The 14,487-nt window shown below is 40.7% G+C and overlaps 1 protein-coding gene across 1 annotated transcript in view; it reads left to right on the top strand.

Moving 5' to 3' along the window:
* CDH26 (cadherin 26) overlaps positions 1–14,217 on the top strand; it is a 60,038-nt gene extending 45,821 nt beyond the window's left edge. The window contains exons 11-20 of the mRNA XM_075277004.1: positions 533–769; positions 988–1,209; positions 2,336–2,466; positions 3,286–3,342; positions 5,557–5,625; positions 5,709–5,762; positions 6,219–6,279; positions 6,671–6,714; positions 8,821–8,904; positions 13,251–14,217. Coding sequence (XP_075133105.1) covers positions 533–769; positions 988–1,209; positions 2,336–2,466; positions 3,286–3,342; positions 5,557–5,625; positions 5,709–5,762; positions 6,219–6,279; positions 6,671–6,714; positions 8,821–8,904; positions 13,251–13,439 — 1,148 coding nt within the window. The 3' untranslated portion in view covers positions 13,440–14,217. The remainder of the gene's footprint in view (positions 1–532; positions 770–987; positions 1,210–2,335; positions 2,467–3,285; positions 3,343–5,556; positions 5,626–5,708; positions 5,763–6,218; positions 6,280–6,670; positions 6,715–8,820; positions 8,905–13,250) is intronic.
* Positions 14,218–14,487: the final 270 nt, after the last annotated feature.

Genomic DNA, 14,487 nt, shown 5'->3' with positions numbered 1-14,487 from the left:
TTTTACTGTCCGTGGCTGTCCTTAAGTGTCCGTTCCCAAAGATGTCTGACTTTTCAAGCGGACAGCAAATCCCGACATGTAGGTTTTTACTGTCCGCTTGAAAAGTCGGACATCTTTGGGAACGGACAGTTAAGGACAGACACAGACTGGGACTGGGTAGATGGTGAAAATATGGGGCAGATATTACTACTTTGTATGTGTACAATGGGGCAACAGTTGTTTGACTATTCCTGAATTTCCCTCAGAGATGAATGGAGGAATAGAGGTGCCTGGAGTTGTAGTGTCACAATAGTAAGAGTGCTGAAGGTTGTAGAACCCTGGCATATTTGAAGAAATTGTCCTAATAAAGGGATTGATAAATTCAGAAAAAAGTTTTGATTTTAGGTTGGAAACAGCACTGCTCATATTCCTTTACAGCCCAAGGACAATAGTGGCGCTATTGTGGAAACAAGGATAACTGTTTTTTTCTCCTTTTTAACAATTGCTCTTCAAGGTTTATACTACATCAGTCACTCTTTATTTCTATCATTAGGTGACCCTCCAGAAACTGGGACTGGTACTGTTCTTCTTTACATATCTGATATCAATGACAACACTCCACAGTTGGTAACACCATATCTCCAGAGATGTGAGCAGCAGAACAACATGCCTTTCACTGTTCAGGCTGCAGACAAAGATCTGGATCCATATGCTGGACCATTTAAGTTTGACGTTCCAGCAGATCATTCCAGGAGTGTGAAAGAAACCTGGGATATGAGACAGAGCAGTGGTAAGTCCTGTCATTAGCTTTGTCTCAGAAGAACTTCCCTTTTGAACAAAGAAACCTGGTGTTCCCCTGGTGTCACCAATAGGCAGTTTTCTTTCTTGTAAAGGATATCTATTTTGCATTGTAATTGTCAAATTGTGCAAATTTATGCAAACATTTTCAGATGCTGTAGATGTAATTTTGTTTGTTTTTTGTTTGTTTAATTTTGGGTTTTTTTTCAGACGATTCTGTTGAATTCTCAATGCGAAAAAGTCTCACTAAGGGAAACTACACAATACCCCTGGAAATTTATGACAGACAGGGGACTCATAGCCAACAAATCCTCAATGTACGGGTGTGCAGCTGTCCAGATGGAGTGAATTGTGAAAAGTTGGCTCCAGCCTCACATCAATTGGGTGGTGGGGCGATTGGGGCCATAATTGGGACTCTGATCTTCCTCCTATGTAAGTATAAGATGAGCTCAGTTTTGTATCTGGTTTAATTGCTATTGTTCATATATGAACATAGTTCACAGCACTCAAAATTGAGTGTTCCCTATGTCATATACATACACACACACAGACAGAAAATCTCAAACCAATTTCATAGGGAGCAAATATACCTGTTTTTGGAGCATGAACGAAAACTGTACTGAACCCAAGACCACATTATTTTGTCTGTTTTGTTTGTGATTTTTAAATAAGCTTTTTTTGCTTCAGCATAATTTGCATAAATTAATAGAGCAAACGAATATCAGAAATCATGCTATATATCTTGACAGAGAAGTGCCCCTTTCTGCTGTTTTCTTGATTCCGTCCTTATTGTACCTATCACTCTGAAAATTCCTGCTATATGTATCTCAAGATGGCCTGCAGGACATAACTCAGATTGTTCATGTCTGTAGAGGTCTGTGGAGCGGGTAGGGGGATGAGTGAACAGAAAGTGCAGAAGATAAGCGAAGAAACACAGGCTTAGTCTGATGCTGCAGCTAAATAGAAACTTTCTATCACAATCAAAGTACTTTACTTGCATCTGTACATTTAAGTAATTCTGCTATTTGTCCTGCATGGACCTGGTATTGTTTCTGAGAGAGAGGTCACTCACTCACTCACTCACTCACTCACAGGGTAGCAGAGTTTAGCAGCAGCAATTATTTGTATGTCTTTTCCAGCAGACTCCTGTTCATACTCTCCTCTCCATAGACTATTATGTAAGGCTAGGTTCACACCTGCGCCTGCTATCCACTGGGGAATTTCGTTTGAAAAATGTGGAGAGAAAAGCACTGCAAGCAGATTTTTTTTATCAGTTTTTTTTTAAATCCCCTTTCAGGTGGAAACCCAGCAGACCCTATTATAGTCTATGGGGTCTGTGGGTTTCTATGGGTAACCGCTTTTTTAAGATCTCCCTTTGGACCCCCTGAACAGAAACCTGAACGCAGGTGTGAACCTAGCGTAAAAAGTAACTCAGCCTAATGAGTGGAGAAGGAAATATTTCTTTAATAATATTCTATTACAAAGCTTCTTACTATTCATGTGTGAAAAGCTGTTTCATAATTGGAGTTACACTTCTTTTTTTTTTTTTATATAACAGTGGCATTATGTTTGCTCATGTGCTTCTTCTGTGGCTCTGATGCAAAGAAAGGTCATAACATCCCTGCAAATGATGAGGGCAATCAAACCTTGATTCAGTATAATGAGGAGGGGGGAAGTGCCCTCTCTCACGTAAGTATTGCTAGATACGAGGAGTAGATGCTCCTGCTCCACAAGCATTACACTACAGATACATGCAAGTTTCCATTGTAATTCAAACCCCTTTTATCGCCACCAGGTGGCATATCGTGTAGTTGACAAAATGTAGACCTCTCCTATGATTTTCTATGTGGATATATATACAGTATGTAATGAGTAACAAAAGAACAATGCAGTAACATCCCTTTATCCTGACATAAATACAGCTGTTACTCCTGCAGAGTACGGGTGCCATAAGTATAAAAGATCATGGCACTCGAGGTTACTGTGATGGATGTAATGCTTGTTTATTGCATCAATTATATCCAGCTTGGTAGTTGAAGTATATCCTTTAATAACCAGGTTCAGTAACAGCAATGTTTCGGCTGTAAGCCTTTATCAAGAAACATCTGTTGTCGGTGAAACACAGAAGCCAACATTTCATTGATCACAGTATCCTGGAGCACCGAGATCTTTTATACTTAGTAGTTTCATCAGGTGGTCTTATGAGATTCCACCAGATGTTGAATGTTGGCAGTTTAGCCCTGAAGGCTTTTAAAATTTATGGATTAAAGAAATGATATTGTATATAATACAAGTGTATAAATATTTTTTTATTGAGCTGTAGCAGAACTCTCTGGATTAACAGATTTGTCTCTAGCTATAGCCCCATCTACCACCGTATGTACTGTATATAGTATGATCTAGTATATAAGCCATTTTATAATTCTTTTATAATATTACTACAAGAATATAATTTGTATAAATATCAAGATATCATCTCATTAAATTCTATTCATTCTACACTGCTAGGCATCCCCGGCTGTTCTCATGGCGAATGGAAATGGAAATACTGGTCATGCTATAAAGGTAAACTAATACCATAGTTGTAAACCTTCTGAGTTAAAGGCCTTATGTATAGTTTTTGAGGCAGCACACACAAATTTTGCTCTTGTAGGGCATCTAATGGAACATGCCATTGTTTTATTTTCTGACGTATATGTGTCAGAAAAAACTCTGTGCTAGGCGACAAACTGATTTGCAGTAAAGGCCCCATGATCTTCTTTATGGAGCTGTACTATGGCATTGTACACAAGGCCTTACTGTGAGATGTGGAATTCAGTTTTCATTCTTTTTACTCATTAGGGCACATTTTTTATGGGTTATGTCACTTTTGTGGTGCAAAAAAAGTGGCCGGCAACTCTTTAAATGCCACTTGTGACAGTACTTGTTGCAAGTGGCATTTTTTTACTCCAACCATATCACTTTCCTGAAAAGAGGGCTAGACTGGCTGTCCTGTCATTTGTGCCAGTTTTATGGGATAGATTACATTCAACACAAGTGCAGGCCCGCTGGTGGATGTGTCCCTGTGGGTCATCTGACAGTTTTACATGCACTAGCTTTCTACAAGCCTGCAATAAGCTTGTGCTTATTCAGAGTCATTGGTTCATAGCTATAGTTTGAGCTTCAGATAAGGCAGGAGGTGACTGTGCCCTGATATATATATATATATATATATATATCTGCACCCTGATGAAAAATAGATAATAAACATTAAGCCATAGGTAGTTACTTACCTTATATAAATTTTTTAACAACTGGACCAGTGGGATACTCAACATGAAGCCAAAGGCCAATTAGTGAGAGGGGGCCTGGTGCTGGACTCCTCCTGCTTCCCAACTATATATCCACAGTATTTACTTGCAATCACTACAAGAGAGGATTTGTTGTCTGGTGTAAAATGTGAGGCACAGCGTGACAGAGCTGCAGTGATCATCAACTTGAAGGCTTCTAGTCCCAGAACAGTTGATCAGTGCAGGGTTGGGTTGTACCCCCACTGATCAGATATTGATGGCCTGTTCTTATATAGGTCATCAGTAGGGCACAACAATTGATTGAAAAATAATTGAAATGCAAAGTCAGTTCAGTTAATAAAATAGGAAGTTACTGACGTCAATTATTTCAGTTACTTTCCATCCATGCCATCTTGTCTTACACTTCCAGTTACTGAAGGATATGTCAGTAACTGTACGCTATTTAATGAGAATTTAAGATTCCTAGATCAGATTGAAAAGTCACTAAATGAAAGCAAAACTCAGTGGAAAATTAATAGTGGGCCTGTTTGGTAACAAAGGAGTGTCCTCAAATTAATCGTTCATTAATCAGAATTGAGGTAAAATGTTCAATTAATCATTATTTTTTTGGGGGTTATAATCGTCCAGCCCTAGTTTTAGTATGAAAAGTGCCATGGGGCTCCAAAAACACTTTGAAAGGAAGTTTATCATTAGAAAATGACGGTTTGAAGTAATGACACATTCAAATAGCTTGTAAAAGGCTATTCTACTCCTACCTCTCATTCTCTTGTGCTCTCTGCAATTTCTGTAAATAAAGCATTTCTTCTGGAAATTATGCTCAGGGAGCACAGAGAGCTTTCCCCTTCTGCTCCAAGCACATCAGTGTCATCAACTGCTCGCCGACCCTTAATGCCTCCTGTGCACCCCCCTATATCTTCTCCTCGTCTTCAGCCTTGCGTAGGCATCCGATCTTGCGTTAATTGCGGCTGAAATCATGTAACAGACCACCACAAAATGGCCGACTGAACATGCACAGTCGGCTCTGCCCAAACCGGAAGTGGCAGAGCAGATTGCGCATACGCAGGATTTCAACCACGTATAGCGCAGCATTGTATGGCTACGTAAGGTAGAAGAAGAGGAGAAGATTCAGGGAGAGTGAACAGGAGGCACTAAGGGGTGGCGAACTGTTGATGATACTGGTGTGCTTTGAGCACTGGGGGAAAACCCCGTGTGCACCCTGAGCATAATTTCCATATCAGAAGAAACGCTTTGTTACAGAAACGAGCACAAGAAAATGAGAGGAGTAGAATAGCCTTTTAAAAGACTATTCCAACGTGCCATTACTTCAAAACATAATTTTATAATGATAGACTCCCTTTAATAAAAGAAAAGTTGTACATTTTTTAGAACTCTCACTGAATTGTGGGCATATTAAGTTTTGCTATGGTGACATATATTTGTATAGGCCTTGAATTGGACATTTACCTTATCATATATTGCTTCATTGCAGGATAAAGAAGCAGTTGGACGTCCCCTCTCGAGTACATTTCCAAGGGCTCAGGTTCATTCTTGGGATGCAGTAAGTGTTTTTCTTATTGGTACTTTGCTACTTCACACTCCATATACCATAATCATAATAAATGTTATGCTTTCTTGTATCAGGATGCAGTTGGACGATCCCCTGCAGCACGCACACAGCATCAGCCCTGGGAAACTGTGAGTGTAAAAAGGGATTAGTAAATAACTGGCTTGTGGATTATGCTCCTGAATGTTCATGATCCTTTAAGTACTTTACTTGTTAAAGCAACAGATTGTGCTCCGGGTGGCTGTTCCTATACTATCTCTGGTAACCCAGTCACAAAAGTTGCAAAAACATTTTGCTGCCCTTTTGACTGTACAAAAAAGGGAGATGTGTTCTAATAATTGTATAATAGGTAGTCTAAAGACTGTGGCTCCAATAAAGGAGAATTCTGAATGTACACAAGTATGTTATTGTAGAGATGTGACTAGTCTCTAAGTATCTCCACCCAGTCCCTACTAGTAAGTTTAAGTTATTTAGTTCATAGCCCAGAGCCGCCTTAAAGGTTCTGCTGGTTTCTAATATTCAATATTCTTCTATAAGTTAATAGGATGTATAACAGTATATATTAGAAATCATATATGTATTAACAGGATGGTGCTGGACTTATACGATCTGCTTCAAAGCGCACAGGACAAAATCAGACCTGGACACCACCGGTAAGTCAACTTAAAATAACTGGTTGAAGAGGAAATTGACTAAATATTACGAAATGGCCCCAACAACAATTCTCTAATTATTAGTATTATTAGTTATGGTCAGATGGCACATATAGTAAGAGAGGAGGGAGGAAATCGTTGGTTGTATAAGATCACTAACTGGGCTCCGACTAGACCATAAAAAGACAAGAGGGCCCATGTGAGCCCATTCTCTGATATAATATTATACCCATATTTGATACATAAGATTCAATAAAATTATTAAAAGGGTCATGTTGGACTTTATAACTGGATTGTGTGCTCTCTTCAGCGCAAGCTAGTCCAGGTTCACACTGCATTTATTGTCTGGCTAGATGTGAAATGTATATAACATGTGAATGTATTTTAGGGAAACCAGTCCATGCTGAGCCAGAATGGCACATGGCATCAGGTAAGGTCTTTTCCTTGCATTATACAATCTATACCTGCTGTAGATAAGAACTGCACTTACATAAAATGCCAGCCTAGATACAAATATATATGTAATGACTTGAATGTCCATAGAGATGCCACAGATCTAAAATAACTAACTTCTGTCAAACAGTCATTAGAGGGAGTCTACCTGCTCCCCCAAGAATATTTGTTGATCATTGTTATGTTAAATTTGTAGCTTTAGAGAAAAAAAACTTTGAAGTGACATGCGAATGAGGCAGTTGCATACCTCCCAACTTTTGAACAATAGAAAGAGGGACAAAATGTGCGGCGTGCATGGCGTGCCACAGCAAGTTTAGTGCCGCCCTCTTTTATGTGGACTCCGCCCAATCTTATTCATTTTTCATGTCCCCCGACACAGTATAATCCTCCTACAGTCACCCGCACATTATATGTCTCCACATTGTAATGTCCCCCTTCCAACTGCCCCACAGTAGTAAGTCCCTCTCCTGGTGCCCCAGTTTAAACATGAAACTGGATGAGCTGAAGGGGGACATTTGCAGTGGGGGTAGTTGGAGGGGGACAATAAATAAATGGCAGTTGAAGTGCCATGAAGTACGGTTGGCAACTAGAAGCAGACATTAAACCGTAGGAGTATCTGTGGAGGGTGACATTAAACTGGGGGCAACTAGAGGCAGACAGGTCCCCCTCCAGCTCATCCCACGGTTTAATGCCCTCTCCAGTTGTTCCCCATTTTAAGTGCCCCCTTTATCTGCTCCATTTCATGTCCCCTCCTCCATCTCTGCCCCTGGTTTCATCTCCCTCAGTTTCATATCCCCATTTAATCTGCCCCCAGTTTCATGTCCCTCCTCCATCTCTGCCCCCAGTATAATGACAAACACAGACAGACATACAGACACACAGACACTCTCTTCATCCTGCATCTCAGATCCCCCCCCTTCCCCCTCCCTTCTCAGTACCTTACACGGATCTCTTCCTCTCTTCACTGCACGGGACATTGACACGCCCACCTAGTCACATGACCGTGTGATGTCACACAAGGTCCTTGAACCATAGTAAAGCGTTCCTCCGATCACCGCAGCCTCTTATCTGTTGTAAGAGCAGGCGGTGATCGGAGGAATGATTGATCAGTAAATCATTAAAGGGATATAGTGGGACATGTAGGGAGCTGCACGGGACGGCGGGACAGGGGCAGGAAAGTGTGAGTGTTCCGCGAAAATCGTGACGGTTGGGGCGGTATGCACTTGGTGCACTGGGGGCGGGTGTTCACTTCCTCTTGTGCTACTATACTAGGATGAGGATGTCATAGCAGTAGGAGGTTCAGCTACCACTGTGCAGGGTGTCACACGCAGAAGATGGTATGGGTGTGAGTGAAAAGAGCGGTGCCCCACAGAGCTGAAAGCCCACCCCCAGTGCACCAACTGCCTCATTTGCATAAGATTTCAAAGTTGTTTTTCTCCAAATCTATAAAAGTTACATATCTTACGCAAGTACTGTATGTTGTTTATCACTGTAATGTACTCTATAGCACAGTGGTGACAGTTGTATTGGCTTGGGGGTTGATAGACTCAGTTTAAAGGTTTTCCAGGATTTTGGTTTTAAATAAGTGCAAAAGTAAGGTAGTAGTATCACCAACAGCAAGCAATGAGATGATTTCTTCTATTTTCCCAAGCTGCTTTAAAACTGGTATCGTCTGTACAATGGCAAGATATTTGGAACATATTCTCCCCTTAGTAAGCACACATGGCCTAGCAAACCAACAATTTAACAAGGAGATGACAATGATTGGCAATAATTCCAACCACTATAATTGTGTTATCTGTGATGGAGCAGTTATCTCCTGAACAGGTCAATGTATGCATGCACTTCCCTGTTTTACCACTAGATGTCCTAAACGTAAAAGAAATACTGCCTATAGATAAAGCAGTTAACCAATCTAAGAATATAAAATAATAACCCCCCCAAAAAAACTACAAGCAGGTAGAAGGCATCCCTTTCTAGTATTTAAGTTATGTGTGCTCAATGAACATAAATCTGTAAAAAAAACCAAACACATAATACGTATGCTTTTATTGATTTTTCATATTTCTTGTTTTCACTATAGAATGGCAAATACGTGAGGACTGGATCACTTAAGCACAGATATGAAAATGCATTTACAGAGAAAATTGGAGAAATGCTCAGTCAGGTAAATAAAAATCTTCAATGAATTTTCACCATCATGAGACATTAATGTTTCTACTAATATGCAAAAGAGCTCTTTGGAGCAACAAGGATATTGACATCCCTTCAAAGATGTAAGCAGCAACAACTTCATTGCTCCAAATAGTTAATTTGCATATTGACAAAAACAGCAACAGAGACACAGATTCACAAGGTCAGAACACAGTTTGATTCAGGTGACCCTAATCTATGTGTCTGGGTGGCTTGATATGCTGAGTTCTAGTGATAGACTCCCTTTAAAGAAGAATATATGTCATAGTATTATCATTGGTAAAGGTTACAACTTCTAGGATCTCCTCTTATCCATAGAAGAGAGGGACTGGTGTCTCTTTGGCTCGTTCATCAACCCTTATGAGCACACACTGTGTAAGCAAGAGTCAAATATTTGGGCTGTCCTGCTGTTTCCTGCATGGTATATGTTTCTTAATGTCCCTGTGCAGGGAAGCACTGAGAATTGGAAAAACACTTAGATAGCACTACAGTCCCTTCTTTAAAAGGATCATGTGGTCCCAGAAGTTAGGTACTGACCAGTCAGAGAATGATAGCATATGTAGTATGTAGTATCAGTAGTGGAAAAAACACTTCAACTTTGACAAGCTCTTCTGAAGTCTGTCCATCGTATACCCAGTTCTATAGATTTATTATTTAACACTTCTACTATATGCATTATATTTTCTGTTAAGATGCAGCAGTGAAAATAATCTGTAACAATTTGGCTCTGCTACTGTAATAAACTATAAGCAGGAGACAAAGGTTGTCCAAAAATGGACATGCCCTTTAAGAGTCTGCTAGTGATAAAGAGCACTCCCTCCCATTCTACGCGTCTCCATGCAGGTGATTGATCCCTATTAAGTTCAGGGCTCCATTGTTCTACTTGGAAAAGTTCTAATGTCCAACATGCCCTTTTCAAACTGTCACCTTAAGGATGTGACTCGTCGTAGACATCACTCAGTTGTGCTCCTTGCTGAGTTGTCACATTGTGCAGGACATTGGTGCTCATCACCAACCCAGGGTATATGGATTGGAAAGACTGTAAATTGTTAAAAGTTAATCTACTATAATAAGCATTTTTGTGTACTCCGAATATTACAGCAGCAGGAACAGGATTTGATGGCTCCTGACAGTAACTTTCTGTGGTAAGCTGCATTTTTTCTAGCTCAGCACATAATTATACCTTCCACAGCCCGTAGCTTGTTCATTGGTGTCGGAGCCAAGTTACGTCCTGCTTATATAAACTTACCACCCTTCCGACAATTATATCGTTACACCTATTGGCATTTCCCTGCAGTAACAATAGGCAAATCTAATAACATGGCAAATTAGAAGACACCTTTAAGTGTTAAGTACAACTGTAATGAGTCACGACTACTGGATCACATCCAAGTCAGAGGAATGCACACCTTGCACAGCTGGTGACTGTAATAAACCCATCAAAGGCGTTGATATGCTATTACAGCCGGACACACGCATGTCTTATAGTACAAGGTATACGCGTGTCACGGCGTGCTGTGATCTGCCACCACTTGTCAGTTCCAGCCCAGGTGCACAATTGAAGACGTCACCTTTGCAACATGAAACAAAATTCTGGGTACAAATAAAAGCTGAAATTTGATGATTCTTGGTATTTCTCCTATTCTAGGAATTACACTAGCACATAATATATATGCACAGTAGTTAATTATAGCAATTTCCTCATAACGCATACATTTTATCGTACTTCACAGTTTTTGAGGACATTACCTGTTGGCATGATTTTTGCAATTTATTAGTAGAATTATGCTTTAGAAAAGCTCACCTAAGGGCTCAAACATCGCATCTGTGGGAATAAAGGGATCTTTTTACTTTGGAAGTGCTACCTAGAGTTTCTGGCTATAGTACTGCAAACATTTCTTGTATTTGCAACCACTCCAGTTACATATAACCATGGGGTCCTGAACTGAAGTGGGGTCTCATTTTACCATGATCACTTTTAGCACTTACAGTGCAGTTATCAGAGTCCTGTAATGAAACATGTAGTGTTACCACTTGAAAGGGATAATGCTGCAGTACTCAGAGCAGCCACTATGAAAAACACCGTGTTCTGAATAAAGCAGTACATGGCATCTGAGGTTAACATTGAAGAAGCTCTAGCTTGGGCGAGAGCATTGCTGAACGGCAGAGATACTTGGAATCAAACCCCCACCTATCTAAAAGTAATGGCCTATATTAAAGATAAGCCATATATTTTAATACCCTGGATAACTGGGGTCTTGTTGCCAGAAGTTCTGTGCCTTGCATGACTGCTGTGGCCTCATTGGTCAATGTTAAGGAACTGGCGACATATATGAGGACTTCCTGCAACTAGGTGTGTGGGGGACAGGTAAATATGTTTTTTTATTTTTTTATTTTATTTTACACCTCCCCTAGCCTCCTCAGGGGTTAGTCCAATTCCTGGACAACTTCTTTAAACCGGACCTTTCTTGTCCTCAGGCACATGCAGTTATAGAAGCTGACGGTGCGCTGAATTCAGGACATTGTCCGGTTTCCTTTTATGTGCCCCGGGGCTGGAGATATTGGTGCCATTACTGATCTCTGTCCACTGTCAGAAGGCTGATCTTGACTGCGTAGCTGGGCTGTGAGTTATGCCCCTACTGACAGTACTGTCCATAGGCCTGTACTGTCAGAGGGGGCGTTCCTTACCACCCAGCAATGACGCTGAGCTGTGAAGAACACCCCCAGTATTAGTCCATGGATGAATACACTCAGGAAGGGGAGGGGGGCGTTCCTGACAGATCAGTGTCATCGCTGGGTGGTTACAACGGCACCGATATCTCCAGGGGCACACAACAGGGCACTATCTTTCTAGCAGTATATAAAGCCGCATGTGCCTGCGGACATGAAAGGTCCTCTAAGTCTCATACTAGGACAATGAAAAAAAATATAGAAAAAAAATAAACTTACTTTAAAAAAAGAAAAAAAAAAAAGCAGAAAAGCCATGATGTTGTTTTCACAGAAAAATAATTATGTAAAGCAAAAAACATTTACAGATATAGCATCACTATAATATGATTATAATGAATATTGCTATGAAACTAATGTATTATTTATACTGCGTGGCGAACACCCGCTTGGTGGCCCACATTTACTAATGCAGATGCACCTGCAAAATGCCTCTGCGTCCCACTTGCCACTTTTATAGACAGTTGGTTAATTCACTGTAACTCAGAAAACTGGTGTGTTATACCACAAATCTACACTAGTCCTTGACTGGCATAGATCTGTGACCAGTCGTGTACCTGGTGGAGAATGAATTAAGACTGGCATCAGAATCATCAGTCTTAATAAATTCCCCCCTTTTGTTGTAGTTTTTTTTTGTTTGCTCCCTCTCTCCAAATAGTAAAATAACCAATCACAGTGCAGCTTTCATTTCTTACTGTTTAAGGAGTTTGAAAATGAAAGTTAGACTGTGAGTGGTTGCTGTGAGCAACATAGAGAGTTAATAAATCTGAGTCCATTTTCATTTGGGCAATTGTCCTGCAGTATAGGGGGAAATACAGTACCAGAATGGGTTGTCTGTATAACACAGGAGAGGATAGTGATGGAGATTCTGGACACAGCTCTCTTCACTTACATAGGTATTCCAGTCTGAGAAACACTTTCTGACATATTTGCCAATTTCAAAAGTGAAAAGAGAGGTGACCTCCTCGACTCCCGTAACTGTGGGCAAATCTCCCAGGCACTGTGGAAGGCTCCCGCAGCCCCTGGGTGCACTCTCTCTTTATAAAGATAAAATGCTAAAGGGGAGTAACCAGCATATTGTCTTCCCATGTCGCAAATGGTCGTAGCATGCACAAAAGGGGTAGGAGTCATGGATATAGAGACATGACTTTGCCTAAATATGTGTGTGATGCATGAATCGTGCCATTCTTCTGGATCTATGCTGTCAGATGTTGTCAAGTATGTTTTATGGTCAATTGAGGTCTAATCTCTGGGATCCCTACTGAACCATAAGAATGAATGGACTCAGCACCGCGAACCTTTTACCTTGCGGTGCTGTAGCTGCCCCCATTCACTTGAATAGAGCTGTGTTGCTGTTCCTCTGCTCATCTGTGGTTTGGAGCACCACTGTGCAAGAAAAAATTAGAACTAAACACAGAGGTGTATAAGCATTACAGCACTAGGGATTGGTGAGGATCCTGAAGGTTGGACCACGACTGATCAGAATGTAATAGCTTGTCCTAATAATATGCTATCACGTTATATTTTGGGAATACCCTTTGATGGGTTTTTAAACAGCTGGTTCATAATGAATTTACTGCTTCTTCTTATCAGAGACTTCAAGGCATCAACGTCGATGATGAAATAAGCACATACAAACCCCGCACCTATGCCTACGAGGGAGAGCTGGAGCAGATTGACTCAATGGACTCTATCGCCTTCCCAGACAATACCATGGACTTTAGCTTCCTGGATGATTTTGATCCAAAGTTTGCTACACTGGAAGAAATCTGCAAGCAGTAAGACTGTACAGTGTGGACTTCGGACTGTTTCCATTCTGCCTGTTGTTGCACTGAGCAGTTCTGGAGAATGTATCTGAAAAGGATCTCACAAAGGCTTATATAGTGAAAGGTTGAGGGGAATTATCGCTTTGCTGCAGATGCTTTATTATATACTGTGTATTGTACGGTTTCTTTTTAGCACAAAAATGATGATGACGGAATGAATGGGAGATGAGACTGTCTGTGGTCACTAAGTGATAGACTGCTGGGATTGACTGCTGAGAACCTCTCTGGACAAGCTGCTGGGATGATTGCATAGGCAGGAGCTATGGAAATACAATGCTACGGATCATTTCTGGACAAGGTAGACTGATTACTTAAATAGTGTAGATGACTGGAAGATGGCTGATGAAGAGCGGCTGGAATGAGCAGCCAGACACACCGTCGCTGCTCATCACTGCTAAAGTACCTTGCATTTACGTCAAGAACCGGTAAGAGAGACAAGCAGGACTATGCTTAACTCAGGGAGGCAAGCAAAGAGACCAGACATGTATGAAATATAAGGTAATGAGGCTCTTCGTCTGAACTCTATGTACGGTAAAAGAACAAGAGCAGAATGTGTGTGATATCGCGGATCCCTGCAATAAACCGAAATGAATGTAGCAGTCACTTAAATGGACTGATTCGCTCTGTTCTGTAGCCGTCTTGAGGAAATAACGTATAGCTGAGATCTCCAACCTGTCGCACTACAGCTGATGTGAAAATATAATTCCCCTGGTACCCAGGGCAAATACCCCGCCAGTCTTCCTAACCCTAAAGAGGACTCCTATTTTCATGTCTATGTTAGTAGGGTCACTACTAGTATTCCCATTGAAATGTAAACATATAGTATCTTTTGTAAAAGTCTGCATTGTGTCATCTGTAATTCCTTCTGGAAATGTATTAATAAATTGACATTCTTCTTACCAGGTAGGTGTGTTTATACGCAGTCTGATAATGTCACTGTCATAGGCTAAAGTTTTTTTTACCACAATGTTATTCAGTGGGTTTTTTGCTTCCCCTATTAAATA

Source organism: Leptodactylus fuscus, chromosome 6 (genome assembly GCF_031893055.1).
Source record: "Leptodactylus fuscus isolate aLepFus1 chromosome 6, aLepFus1.hap2, whole genome shotgun sequence".
Taxonomy (NCBI): Eukaryota; Metazoa; Chordata; class Amphibia; order Anura; family Leptodactylidae; genus Leptodactylus; species Leptodactylus fuscus.
The sequence above is the reverse complement of the archived record's forward strand: the minus strand, read 5'-3'. Positions and strand labels throughout refer to the sequence as shown.